General features: G+C 36.3%; 1 protein-coding gene across 12 annotated transcripts in view; it reads left to right on the top strand.

The window, feature by feature from the left end:
- Tle4 (TLE family member 4, transcriptional corepressor) overlaps positions 1 to 12,053 on the top strand; it is a 133,252-nt gene that overhangs the window by 41,188 nt on the left and 80,011 nt on the right. For 9 of the 12 annotated variants that reach the window (XM_038328814.1, XM_038328829.1, XM_038328807.1 and 6 more), the window contains exon 6: positions 6,909 to 6,983. The exons of the other annotated variants lie outside the window; for them this stretch is intronic. In XM_038328814.1, coding sequence (XP_038184742.1) covers positions 6,909 to 6,983 — 75 coding nt within the window. The remainder of the gene's footprint in view (positions 1 to 6,908; positions 6,984 to 12,053) is intronic. 12 annotated transcript variants of the gene reach the window in all.

Raw genomic sequence — 12,053 nt, 5'->3', positions numbered from 1 at the left:
TATTGTTGTCTTTTGATTATTCTACAAAGTAAGTTTCCTTGGTATTTTCATACATAGTCAGTTTTGGTTGAATTCCCTCTCTCATCTCTTTTCTCCATCTTTCTGACTCCCTCCATTCTTAAGCCTTCCCTTCCTATTTTCCCTTCCACTTTACTACTGCCTTTGTTGCTTGCTACCTATTCTCCACTCATTAAAACCTCCTTCACCTTCTAATGGGTCTCCCTTTTGTTTCTTGTTATCTACACACACACTGCATAAGTACACCAAGAGACAGGGATCTACATAGGAGAGGGAAAAAAATGAGATGTTTTTCGGAGCCTCGGTTACTTTTTTTATTTTTCAAGTTCAATCCATGTTCCACCGATTTCATTTTATAACAGTTGAATAAAATTCCTTTAGTATAATTTCATTATCTATTCATCCAGTGATGAATAGCTAGTCTGATTCCATTGATATTGTGACTAGAGTAGCCCTGACCATGGGTATGATGGTATCTTTGTCATAGGATAGTCATGTGTGTGCATGCACTCTTGAGATCACTCAATAGCTTCATCATATGGTAGTTGTATTTGTAGTTTGAGAAACCTGACAGTGACTTCCACAGTGGCTGCTAGTTTACCTTCTACTTAGAGAATAACATTCTTTCACTACATTCTTGCCAGAAATTTCTGTTGTTTTTTTCTCTTTGTTCTTTTTTTCTTCTTCTTTTTTTTTTTTTTTTAAAGTTTTTCTTTATTTCTGAAGACAGGGTTTCTCTGTGTAACAGCCCAGGTTGTCTTGGAACTCTTCTTTGTAGACCAAGCTGGCCTTGAACTCACAGAGATGTGCCTGCTTCTGCTTCCTCCTACTGGAATTATAGACATGTGCCACCACTCCCCAGGGATTGTTTTCTTGATGTTAGTCACTTTGCCAGGGTGAAGTGGAGCCTCAAGGTAGTTTTAATTTGCATTTCTTCAATGATCAAGTATGTTGAATACTTAAAAATATTGGCTATTTATGTTTCTTCTTTTGAGAAGTCTCTTTAGATTTGTAGTCTTTAATCCTATATTTCAAGCCAAAATTGATAGGCTGTGTGTACATGTTCACCATCTGAAGTGTAACTTTGAGAGTTCTTCATTTTACTGAGTATTGGTGTTGCTTATATGTTTTGTAATATTTAGGTTTTTGTGAAACTGTTTTGGGACACTAGTACAGCCTTATTTGGAGATTATGGTTATATTTAAATTGCATATGTGCCTGTAAACTAGGTAAGAATTCTCTAGTAGGATTCTAAAAGTAGGGTTATTAAATTCTTAAAGTGGACTTGATCTGCTAGATGTACCAGGAGCGTTGTGTTCTATTCACACTGAGTATGCCATGAAGGATGAATGGCCTTAGAGCCATTGAGTGACCTAAGAATGTTTAACCTGGAAGAAAGGAAGTTGAAAATCTGTTTTACTGTTTTCAGATGCTTGAAGCAGGGGCAAATTTAGAGACAAAACTGGGGTCAAGTGAACTTTTGGGAAAGTAGATTTTAAGTCATCAGTGTTAATGTTCATTCTCCTCGACTAGAAAAGGCTTATTAACAAGAGGCCATGACTTTTTTCAAAGAATGACTGACAACTGGCTAGAATGCTGTAGAGAGTCACCTATTGGATATACTAATTTTTTTTTTTTTTTTTTTTTTTTTTGTCCTGTAGTTGGTACTGCAGTTCTTACCATACCAAACCAGACAGCATTTGGAAGTCAGGGTACAGAGTCTCGTTTGGTGGTTAACAAAACCTGGTTTCTGTGTCTTAGTATCTCTAAAAATTCTTTGTAGTTTTGCGTTATGGTAAATGAGTGGCATTTATTACATGTGGCTAATGATTCCTAAGAAAGGCATTTAGTCCAAGTTCTGTCCTAAGTATCTTTCACCTGGAATATTGCATGGCTCTGTAACTGTTCTTGTTGCAGTCTGGTTCACTCCTTGACCTTGCCTTCAGTAAAATCTATCTTAAAGTTCAGCGCTGATAGTGTCCAGCTGCTTAAAACATTTTAATAATATCTCACTTTCTATAAGAATAAAGTACAGCTGTTTCCTGTAATGAAAAGCCCTGCACTGCTGGGCATCTTCTGTTTTCTTCCATATTTTATTTCTACCAATAGGTGCTTTTCTAGAAAATGCCTCTGCCATACATTTGTGTCTCCATGCCTATGTTGTTGCTGTTGTTACGAATGCTTATTCCACCTTTGCCTATCCCAATGGCCAACAATCCTACCCTGCCTGTTCCTCAGCTCCTGTCCTCCAGCATACACAGCTAACTCTAGAGAGACTCGAGACTTTTACTAAGCTCTTCCTTTTGCCCAGGGTTTTTTCTCCTCATTCTTCATTCACAGAAATCCATCCAGTTGCAATCTTCAAGGCAGCTTCCTTAGGGACTTTCCCCCTAGTATTTAGATTAGATTAGATTAGAGTAAGATATTTCCTTGATAAATGATTCCATAACATCCGCTAATTTTCTCTCAGAAATTATTCCCCAGTAGTAATTACAGAGCTTTTGAGTATTAATTCCCCATCTTTCTTCACAGAGTTTTTAAATTTTAGATTTATCTTTTATTTTCTGTCTATGAGAGTTTTGCCTTCGTGTGTATATGTATACCACGTGCATATATTGCTCATGAAGGCCAGAAAAGGGTGTTGGATCCTCTGGAATTGAAGTTAGAGATGATTGTGAGCTACCTTGTGGGTGCTGGGAATCATCTCTCCCAGCTCCTCTGTGAGAACAAAAAGGGCTGTTAACTCTGAGCTATTTCTCCAGCCCCTTTTCATAGAAATCACACAACTGTGAGATCAGGGGGTGTGGTCTATCATGTCATAATCCTAACCTTGGTGCCTGTGCTTTATTAGGCACTTAACACATTTGAATGAACAAATGAATGAAAAGCTAAGACTTTCGTGATTCCCTCTTAAAACCTCTTCTGATATTTTATGCCCTTCTTTTCTCGTACTCTAATTGTGCATTGTATATTAAATGGGTGTGGTGAGTCTTACTTTGTGTCTTCACATCTGGGGGGTGTTTTTCATTATTAGAATTCTGAGCATCTTTGCATTTTTGCCTGAATTTTTCCTCCGAATATGTGCAGTAAATTTAGAAAAATTTTAAGTGCAACAATTTTTATTATGACTTTTCTCTTTAGTATCACATCTCTTGCCTGCCTCAAAATAATTGCTATGACAGACACTGACATTGCTATCACTTCTGAAAAACATACTTTAAAAACCTACTGCACACATATTGGTTCATAAAGGTCTATTCATCGGTAGGCCTTATTGGACCTCTATGGACTTATAATTTTGTTTCATGGAAGAAAAATTTAATGCTTTTGTGACCAAATATTAAAATAATTTTATAGCAGTGAAAATAGTAGAAAAATAATTCAATATACAGTTTTTTAACCCCAGCAATACCTGTATTCTGCAAATTACAGTATTTTTGTAAAATAATCATATTAAAGTATAATATATGTCCCATAAATTCATTTTATCTTGTGTGTAATTCAGTGATTTTTCAGTAACTCTGCAGTCATAAAATTTCTACGGCATAGCTTATTTTTTAAAACTAAGGAATGGAAGGTTCAACATTGTAAGGAAAAAGTAATTAGATATATTTTGTCTCCTTTAAATCCCACTCATCCCCTTGGCGTTTTAGTATTTTCTCAGTATTTTGTTTGGTAGTGCTGTTGAAGCATAAGAAGGAACTGGTCCCTTCTGCCTAGCAGCAGGGGCTAAAGTGCCTTTTTCACCACTTGAGGTGTGGTATCAGAAAGAACAAGCTGAACGTGGGGCTGGAAATAAAATGAGAGTGGAATGGGAGTAAGTGACAGGTAGGGAAGGGGAAGAAAATGAAGAGTTGTCAGGCATAGTGGAAAAGCTATCCGCATTATAAGCACAGTGAATTTTCTGAGTCAGGGAGCTTATTTGTTAAGATCTGAGAATAAAAAACAAAATGCATTGGGCCAACTTTGGGGAATAATAATAAAGTTTGTTTTTCTCATCTTTTTACCTCTTCTTTCTATGTGAGTTTTGATGTTCACACTACCTGATGGGTGTGTCCAGTGTATGGGGTGATGTGTTTCCTTGTTATGCAGAGAGGCATGATAGCGTGGTACTTGTGCTTTGAGAGCTCACTGGAGAGGTGGCATTATTTGCCTCAGGAAACTTATATTCAAAAGGTCCTTAAACAGCAGAGAATTCATGTGTGTGAGCAGAGACAGGGAAGTTGAATTCCAAACTGCAGGAAAGTCCAGAAACTGTATGCCCTTAGCCATTGCTGTCAAAGCACACAAGCTGAGTCATGACTTCCGTTTTTATGTTAGCTTCCTAACAAGTTACTGTTAGATCTGATGGCAGATCAGTGAATTGAGTTGAGTTTTCTCAAAAAAAAAAAAAAATGCACTTGATTTAATGCTGTGGAGTTGCTGCCTGAGGCGTCTTTGTCTCCTAGCAGTCGAGATATAATTTATGAAGCCACAGTTGCACAGTCCCCATGCTGGAGAGGCCTCACATAGTCATGTTTCTTAACTCTGCCATGTAATTGCTTTCTGAATATTTAATACTTAATGTAAAGGAGCTATTTCAGGGATTGAGACTTCTCATGGTAAGAGCATTTGTACTCTAAGTGAATTTGTGCACAAGTAGAGTGAGTGCTATGTGTTGTGGGTGAGCGCACATGCTATTCTTTATCTCACTTTCTTGGAAATTTTAAACAGCTATTGTCAAATGTCACAAGTAAAAGGTAGAAAGTTTGCAACAATTTCCCCACATAATCATGATGGAGGGAGCTGGAGAGATGGTTCAGTGGTTAAAAAGTGGTTTCCAGCACTCATTTGGGAAAGCTCACAACTATGTAACTCCAGCTGCAGGTGGATCCAACATATCTGGTCTACTGGCACAAACACCACACACACACACACCCAAGTATGTATACATATTTTTAAAATGCATGGAGTATTAAAAATCTCAGAGGCCACTTTGCAAGTACTGCTGCTTTTTACAATGCTGAGAATCATAAATTTAAAATGAGCTTTGAACTTGGCACACAGTAAGTGCTCAGTAAACATGGCATGTGGTTTTAAAATGTCTTTAAGATAAGCTGAAGGTATTATTGTAGACTCTTACTCTCTATTCCTTCTAGGTTTGTGTATGTGTGTGTTTGTATCTGCATACTTGTTTGTGTGCACGTGTACATATGTGCTCATAGAAGCCAGAGATTGAAACCTGGTGTGTTTTTCAGTTTCTCTCTCCACCTCATTTTGAGACAGGCTCTCTCACTGAACCTGGAACTTGCCTATTGATTAGACTTGCTGGCCAGTAAATTCCAGAGATCTTTTCTCTGCAATCCCAGTGCTGGAATTAAGTGCATGCTGTCACATGCTTTTATGACAAGCACCTTACTGGTAGTCTGAGCTATCTCACAATACCTTCCTTCAATTGTTACATAAGAGAAAATTGAATTATTTCATTTTAGTAAATATGGAAAAGTAAGTAGATAGCTGTTTATAGACTGAGCTTCCTTTTAGATCATGTTTTGAAACTGAAACTCCTACAAGTAAAAGCAATTCACAAGTATATATTTTAGCTTATTTCTAGTGAAAACTTAAAAGGTATTAACTTGCTATTTAACATTTTTCTATTAATAAGCAAAGGATAAAAACACCATGTTGTATGTAACTAATTTAAGGTAGTTTCCTTTACCACAAAACCTCCCTTTCATATCTCGGTTCATGTCAGAGGTAGAAGTCACAATATCATATATATGTTTGAGAGTTTAGAAATGGAAACTTGATAGTAAAGGAAAATTCCATGTTTTGTGGCGAGTTCTTTGTGTGTTGTAAGCAGTTTTATATTTGAATCATGTATTCACTTCAAATTAGTGAAGAATAGATGCTAAAATTTTCACCAGAGATCAGTTAACAGAAGCCTCTTCCAACCACACAGAGAAATATCTGTGACATACCTTTTTGTCCTTCATTTGCTAAAGCTATTTGAAAGAATTCCACAGAACAAATTTGAGTCTATAGATACTAGACTCTTCACATGTACTTAATGGGGTTATGTTTACATTTTGAGAGTCTTATACAACTGCTTGTGTATATCCAGAGGTGTGAGTACTCCCTTGCACACTTCTGTATTCGTTGTGTTTTGATTCTTACCAATATCATAAAACTTATTAATATCAGTTATTGCTTATTCTCCTTGGAAATGAATCAAGGGTGGAGAGATTTTCCAGTATTAATGATTCTAGTTTTGCTAAGGAAAAATAATTTAGATTTGTAAATTTGGTTTTTCAATTGCATTTAAAAGTACATGAAGTACTTCAAGTTCATTTGCATATATTTTGTTTAAGCATGCAACCCTTCATGACAGAAATACAAACATAGACCCTTTTACACTTCCAGGAGAGACAGAACATGGAATTAGAATAACCTTTCACTGTTTATGCAAATAAACACCATAGAAGAATCTAAAAATAAGTACTTGTAGGGAATACTTAAAAAAAATGTTTTTCCTGTTGGTAGCATAGAGAAAAGGGAATAATAAAGAAACAGATGGGATAAGTTGAGCTTTGTTTTCAGTGCTAGGAGAAGATGTTTGGTTAGAGTGCTCTCTTGGCCTGAGAATGAAATATGAGCAGATAGTGCAGATGTAGGGAGCATCCTCCATGAGCACAGAGATAATGTATACAGCTGACGCCTGGTTATTCCTAAGCATTGTGAGCCCAGTGACCCTGGACATCTATGTAGTCATCTACCACCTGGGGATTTTATTTAATCTGGAGACTCCAAAATGCTATTTTGCATGAAAAGTTAGAGGACATATTAGGAAAAGCTGTTCTGACTAAGTAGAAAACAAATAATTGTATTCTGTTTCTGATCTTCATTTATAGCACCAGCAACAAGTGGTGCAGGCTGTGGAACGGGCCAAGCAGGTGACCATGGCAGAACTGAACGCCATCATTGGGGTACGTGGCCTTTCCATTTTAGCTCTGATCTTAGTGTTTGTCCTTAGCTTTCTTGTTTTTCTCTCTTTAAATTTTGTTCCACCAAACGGGCAGAAAGTAATAGATGATCACAGTGAACTGAGCTCTTGCCCTTCAGTCTCCTGAGGCATTTGTTAGCTGCTCAGAAGCTTTGTGCCACAGTTTACTAATTAAGTAAGTTGGCTCCTGAAAACTCCCCTGAGGAGACTGGACAGCTCTTTCTCATGTTTCTTTATTGTGCCATTAGTTTCTGTTGCTAAACTAGATAGGAAGAAATGATACAGATTGCTCTGATGTTAAAATGACCCGATTTCTTTTTATCGTTCTAAATGATTTAGATTGTCTTAATAACACTTTTAGTAAAGTATGTATTTTTGATTATCCACTTCTACTCCTTTCTTCTTTGTTATGAGTTGATCTTACAAGATAGTGTCCAATTTTAGAAGAAAGTAGATGAACTAAAACAATCACTGGCCCAGTTAGAAAATGCTAGCTGGCAGTAGTGGCAGTGGTCTTTTATATAACTTGCTGGATCCATAGGTTTAGGCATTCACTCCAGCTCCAAATGAAACAACTGATAAAACTTAGAAATAATAATAAAGAGAAGAACTCTTGGTTGTAAACAGTCTGTACTGACTTGACAGTTTATGCAGAAGTGCTGGAAGCGCTTTGCCACATTCTAAAGAAGACTCCACTCCTTTCTACTCCCTCCCAAATGCTTTCTTTGTGTATTAATTATACACAAAAGTCTTTTCTCTTTTTCCCTCTCAGTGTATCAAACACACTTTGAAATGCTAATTATTCCATTTGCTTTCATTAAAATTCAAATTGCTGAGTGAAGATATGAATAAGGGTCGCCTGATAATCAATCTGCAGTGAAGATATTGCTACAATTATGCCACCATCTTTTAACTAAGGAATCAGGACTCAGGGATCATTGCATTGGCGTTGATAGCAGTAGTCTGATTGTAGCTTGTTCTTTAATGGCCTATTTGAAGGTCTATTTTGTGTCTCTATGACCACCAGAAAAAAAATGGTAGTAAATTAACAGACATCATAATGGAAAGGAATAAGAAGAATGTGCCTTGGGAAGCAGAGGCAGAATCAGAAAGGCCCTGTAGACTCAGGAGAAAGAGAGATGGGGCAGTGAAGAGAAAACATTTGATGACTACTTTTTCTTTCTTAAAACTCAAGAAGATAGCAACGTGCACACGCGCGCGCACACAGAGAGAGAGAGAGGGAGGGAGGGAGGGAGGGAGAGAGAGAGAGAGAGCTCAGTTTTAAAAGTTAAACTATATACTTCACAGTTCTGCTTGCATGAAACTTTTCGTGTGAATGAGTTATGGTCATGTCAGAATGGTATGTGTGTTTCTTTGTTTTTACAGATTCTCTCTCACAGGTGAATGATGATATAGCCTACCTACAGTTGTTATTCTATGTAGTTTAGTGTTTGTGATGACTTTTACAGCTTCCTACCTACATCTGATTAGCACCTATTTTTAGGAAAAAAATGCATTTTGGTTGTTTTGCTTTTCTAGTTTCTAATGATCGGCTGAACAGTGGAAAATTAGTTAAATCAGACCTGTGGTTGTTTTTTAATTAAAAAATTATGACAGGTAGAATATCAAATAAGTTTTCCTACTTTTACCAATTCACATATATTTTTAATGCTGTTTTACATTATTTTGTTTTCACATACTTGGTGTTGAATAGGATAACATATTGCTTTCTCAGAGAAACCATTTGTAAGTTGTAGTTGTTCCTACTAGTCATGTTGTCCATGTAGATTTCATTATTAAAATAAAGCCAGTTTAATTATGTAATCTAAAAGTTTACTGAAAAATAATTCAGTAGAGCTTCATGCTATCAAAGCATTATGCGTTGATGTTGGTGAATTTTGTAGAGTTTCAAACTATTTGTATTTGGACAGAATGGAGTTAAAATTATATAATCTGCCTGTTCTGAAAACAGATATTACAAAAATAAAAATAAATGCTGTTATTCTAGGTAACCACAAACACCTGAGAAAGAAGGAACCTGGCTACAAACTTTCTGAATTCTCAGGTTCTTTTGGTTTTAAAGCATGATGATAGTCTTGTATCAGTTTTTGGAGAATTTATGCATATTTGTGGGGTTTAAATGCACTTATTGTTCTCTGTACTCGTTTTAAGAAATGGTAGGCATTTATTTATTTGTATGTTGGCGTGGTGACACATTTGTGCCACGACATGCATTGTGGAGGTTAGAAGGCAACTTGTAGGAACTGGTTCTCCTACCATGTGGAGCCTAGGGATTGGCCTCAGTTTTAAGCCTTGGTAACAAAAGCCTTTATCCACTGCCTTACCTTTCCAGGAAATGGCAGCACTTTGATTTGCTACCAGAATGATGATAGGTGAGGTTTAGATTTGTCTTACTTAAATTTTAGAATGGAATTGGCAGTGATTTTTCTGCACTGGGGAAATGACAACATTTCATCCAGGAGGCACAAGACCCACTACACTACTACAGACCTTCGTTTATTTATCTTTCCATATGCACCTGTTTTATATGTAGGCACATCATCCAGACGAGAGGGAATGTTCCTAGATTTAATGAAATCTGATGAAGCGCACCTTTTAACTCTGCAATATTATTCTACCTTCATTGGTAAATGAGCCAAACCAGTGATCCATTCAGTTTAAATGCAAAATGCTGAAGTGAGCCTGAAACCTGGAGAGGTGACTGTTCTCCTGACAATAAGCTAGTTGTGTTTAATGGAATGAAACACAGTTATAATGATTTCTTTCACAAGTCATGTTCAGTTTAAAAGCGTTGATAGACTCAAATAAATTAATTTTTTTCTTTTATTTATAAGAAAGAAAACCAGGAAATTTCTCTTTTGCTTTTGTTTATAGTTACTGCCTTGTATTTTGATTTCCTGGTCCTTTGAAGCTTTCCTTGAGTTACTCCACATGGGCTGGGAGGAATGGTATGCATGTAGTTTGATACTGTCATGCGTCCCTTTAGCCACTGTGCTTTTAAATTAGAATCTCTGTGAGATTGCGCTGTTGGAATAACACACAAATTGCAGTTTTAAATCAGTAATATGATCTAATTAGAAATGATGTTTTCATTTCCTGTATTATTAAATTGAGTCATCTGACTATCTTAAAATGATTCTTAAATCCATTACACTATATAATCAGTACATGCTGTGTGAATGTGGTTATACTTAATAAAGGAGGCTAACTTAGACCCATAAGAATTTCAACAAACTACTGTTAAGAAAAAGTTTGTTAGGGTAAGTATTAGAGAAAAAGAGATTCAGCTTATGAAAATGAAAATAAATTTTTAAAGAAAGATTCCTCATCCTCTTTTTTTTGTCCTAACTTTTTAAAGGGGAAATGATATAAATGCAAGCATTAAAATACCCCATCCCAATAACCTTTATGAACAGGTATGCCATGGTGTTGCAGGAAAATGCAGTTTAGCACTAGAAATGCTGAACCTCAATTTTTAGTAGTGACATTTTAATGATAGGAAGTCTGCAAAATTATTTGCCATCAATTGTGAAGGCAATAACAAGCCCTGGTGGTTTTTCACACTTTCTGTGTTAAGTGCTTTCAGAATGACAGCGTAAACTGTGTTAGAGAACTCCAAGGAAGGAAAACTGATTAAAATGTTCATGCTTGAATGGTGCTGATGGAATAGTTCATTTGGACTTTCTCTACCTCCTGCAGCTCAAGCTGAAATATTAAAATTCAGTGGATTTAAATCTCTCTCCTCTCAGCTCAGGAAAAAAACATTACATTTTAATAGGTTTTAAACCCATAATTCATTGGTTTGGAGCAGCACTATTAAATCTATTTAAATATTACTTGTATTACTAAGGAAATGATTTAAAATGCCTTTGCCTTTTACTATCCTATGTGTTTGAATTATTTTTTCAAAAAGACAATATTTACTGTTGCTATTTTCTGTCTTAACATTTTGTTTTATTGTCCCTGTCATTTGATTGACTCTTATTGGGATATAAATTTGTGTGCTTATTTTTCTACTGACCCTTACAATGTGAGTGTGTGGGTGTGCACATTCACCCATGCGGGAATGAATATGCATGTATTTATTCAAGATTGACATTTTAGGGGAGACTATTAACATATGGACAGTTTGGAAAATATGTCCCCCTTTTCTATTACAGATTTCAAAACTACCATTTTAAGCCTCAACTGCATTTAGATGAAACATTGTGATAATTTCTGATAGGTTTTTTAAAATAGGTCATTAGACAAAAACCTTAAGGGCATAAAAGTGTAGGATATGTAAAACAAGTGTGTGCAGCTGAAAGTAGGAACTATTCTTTCAGGGACCTGAATTTGGCTTCCTAGCACCACCCACATTGGGCAGCTAACAGCTCAGGGTGATCTTATGCCTCTGGCCTTCAAAGGCATCAACACTTACATGTACCCCTTCACATATACATATTTAAAATGGAAGTAAATCTTACAAAAAAGGTGAGTACTTCTATGCTAATTATATAATATATAATCCTATGGCCATGTAAGATAAACCTTGAAATAAAATGAAAAACACAGTTTACCTTTTTAACAAAAGTCAAAACGTTGTACGTATCCAAGAGCAGTTTTCCATTCCTTTGTGTTCACTATCAGGCCACCAATGGTTTTGTGATTTGTTCTGCTGCTAGCCTATATTGAATATGGCTTTCCCACATTATTGAAACTGTCTTTCTTGGACCCATCTCATCCCTAATACGTGCTATGGCTTGAGGGTGCAAGATTAGGAGGACTTGCTTTCCTCTGATGCTTTGTAAAAATTTATCCTTCAAGGGGTGCCAGTAAGCTAGCACTCAGTTGCTCATCATAACCATAGAATTAAGAATGCCACTCTTCTCACTTCTCTTTCCCTATACACTAACACTTGGTTAGGATTGTTTGAAAGGTACAGCAGCTCTGTGCTAGCCCTTCTTTTACTAGAATTTTTACCATTCTCAAGGATTGGCTTCATAGGAATCAGTTTGTGAAGGGTCTTTATCATGTAGGGAGATTACTGAGG

The sequence above is a fragment of the Arvicola amphibius genome, chromosome 1, assembly GCF_903992535.2.
Source record: "Arvicola amphibius chromosome 1, mArvAmp1.2, whole genome shotgun sequence".
Taxonomy (NCBI): domain Eukaryota; kingdom Metazoa; phylum Chordata; class Mammalia; order Rodentia; family Cricetidae; genus Arvicola; species Arvicola amphibius.
The sequence above is the reverse complement of the archived record's forward strand: the minus strand, read 5'-3'. Positions and strand labels throughout refer to the sequence as shown.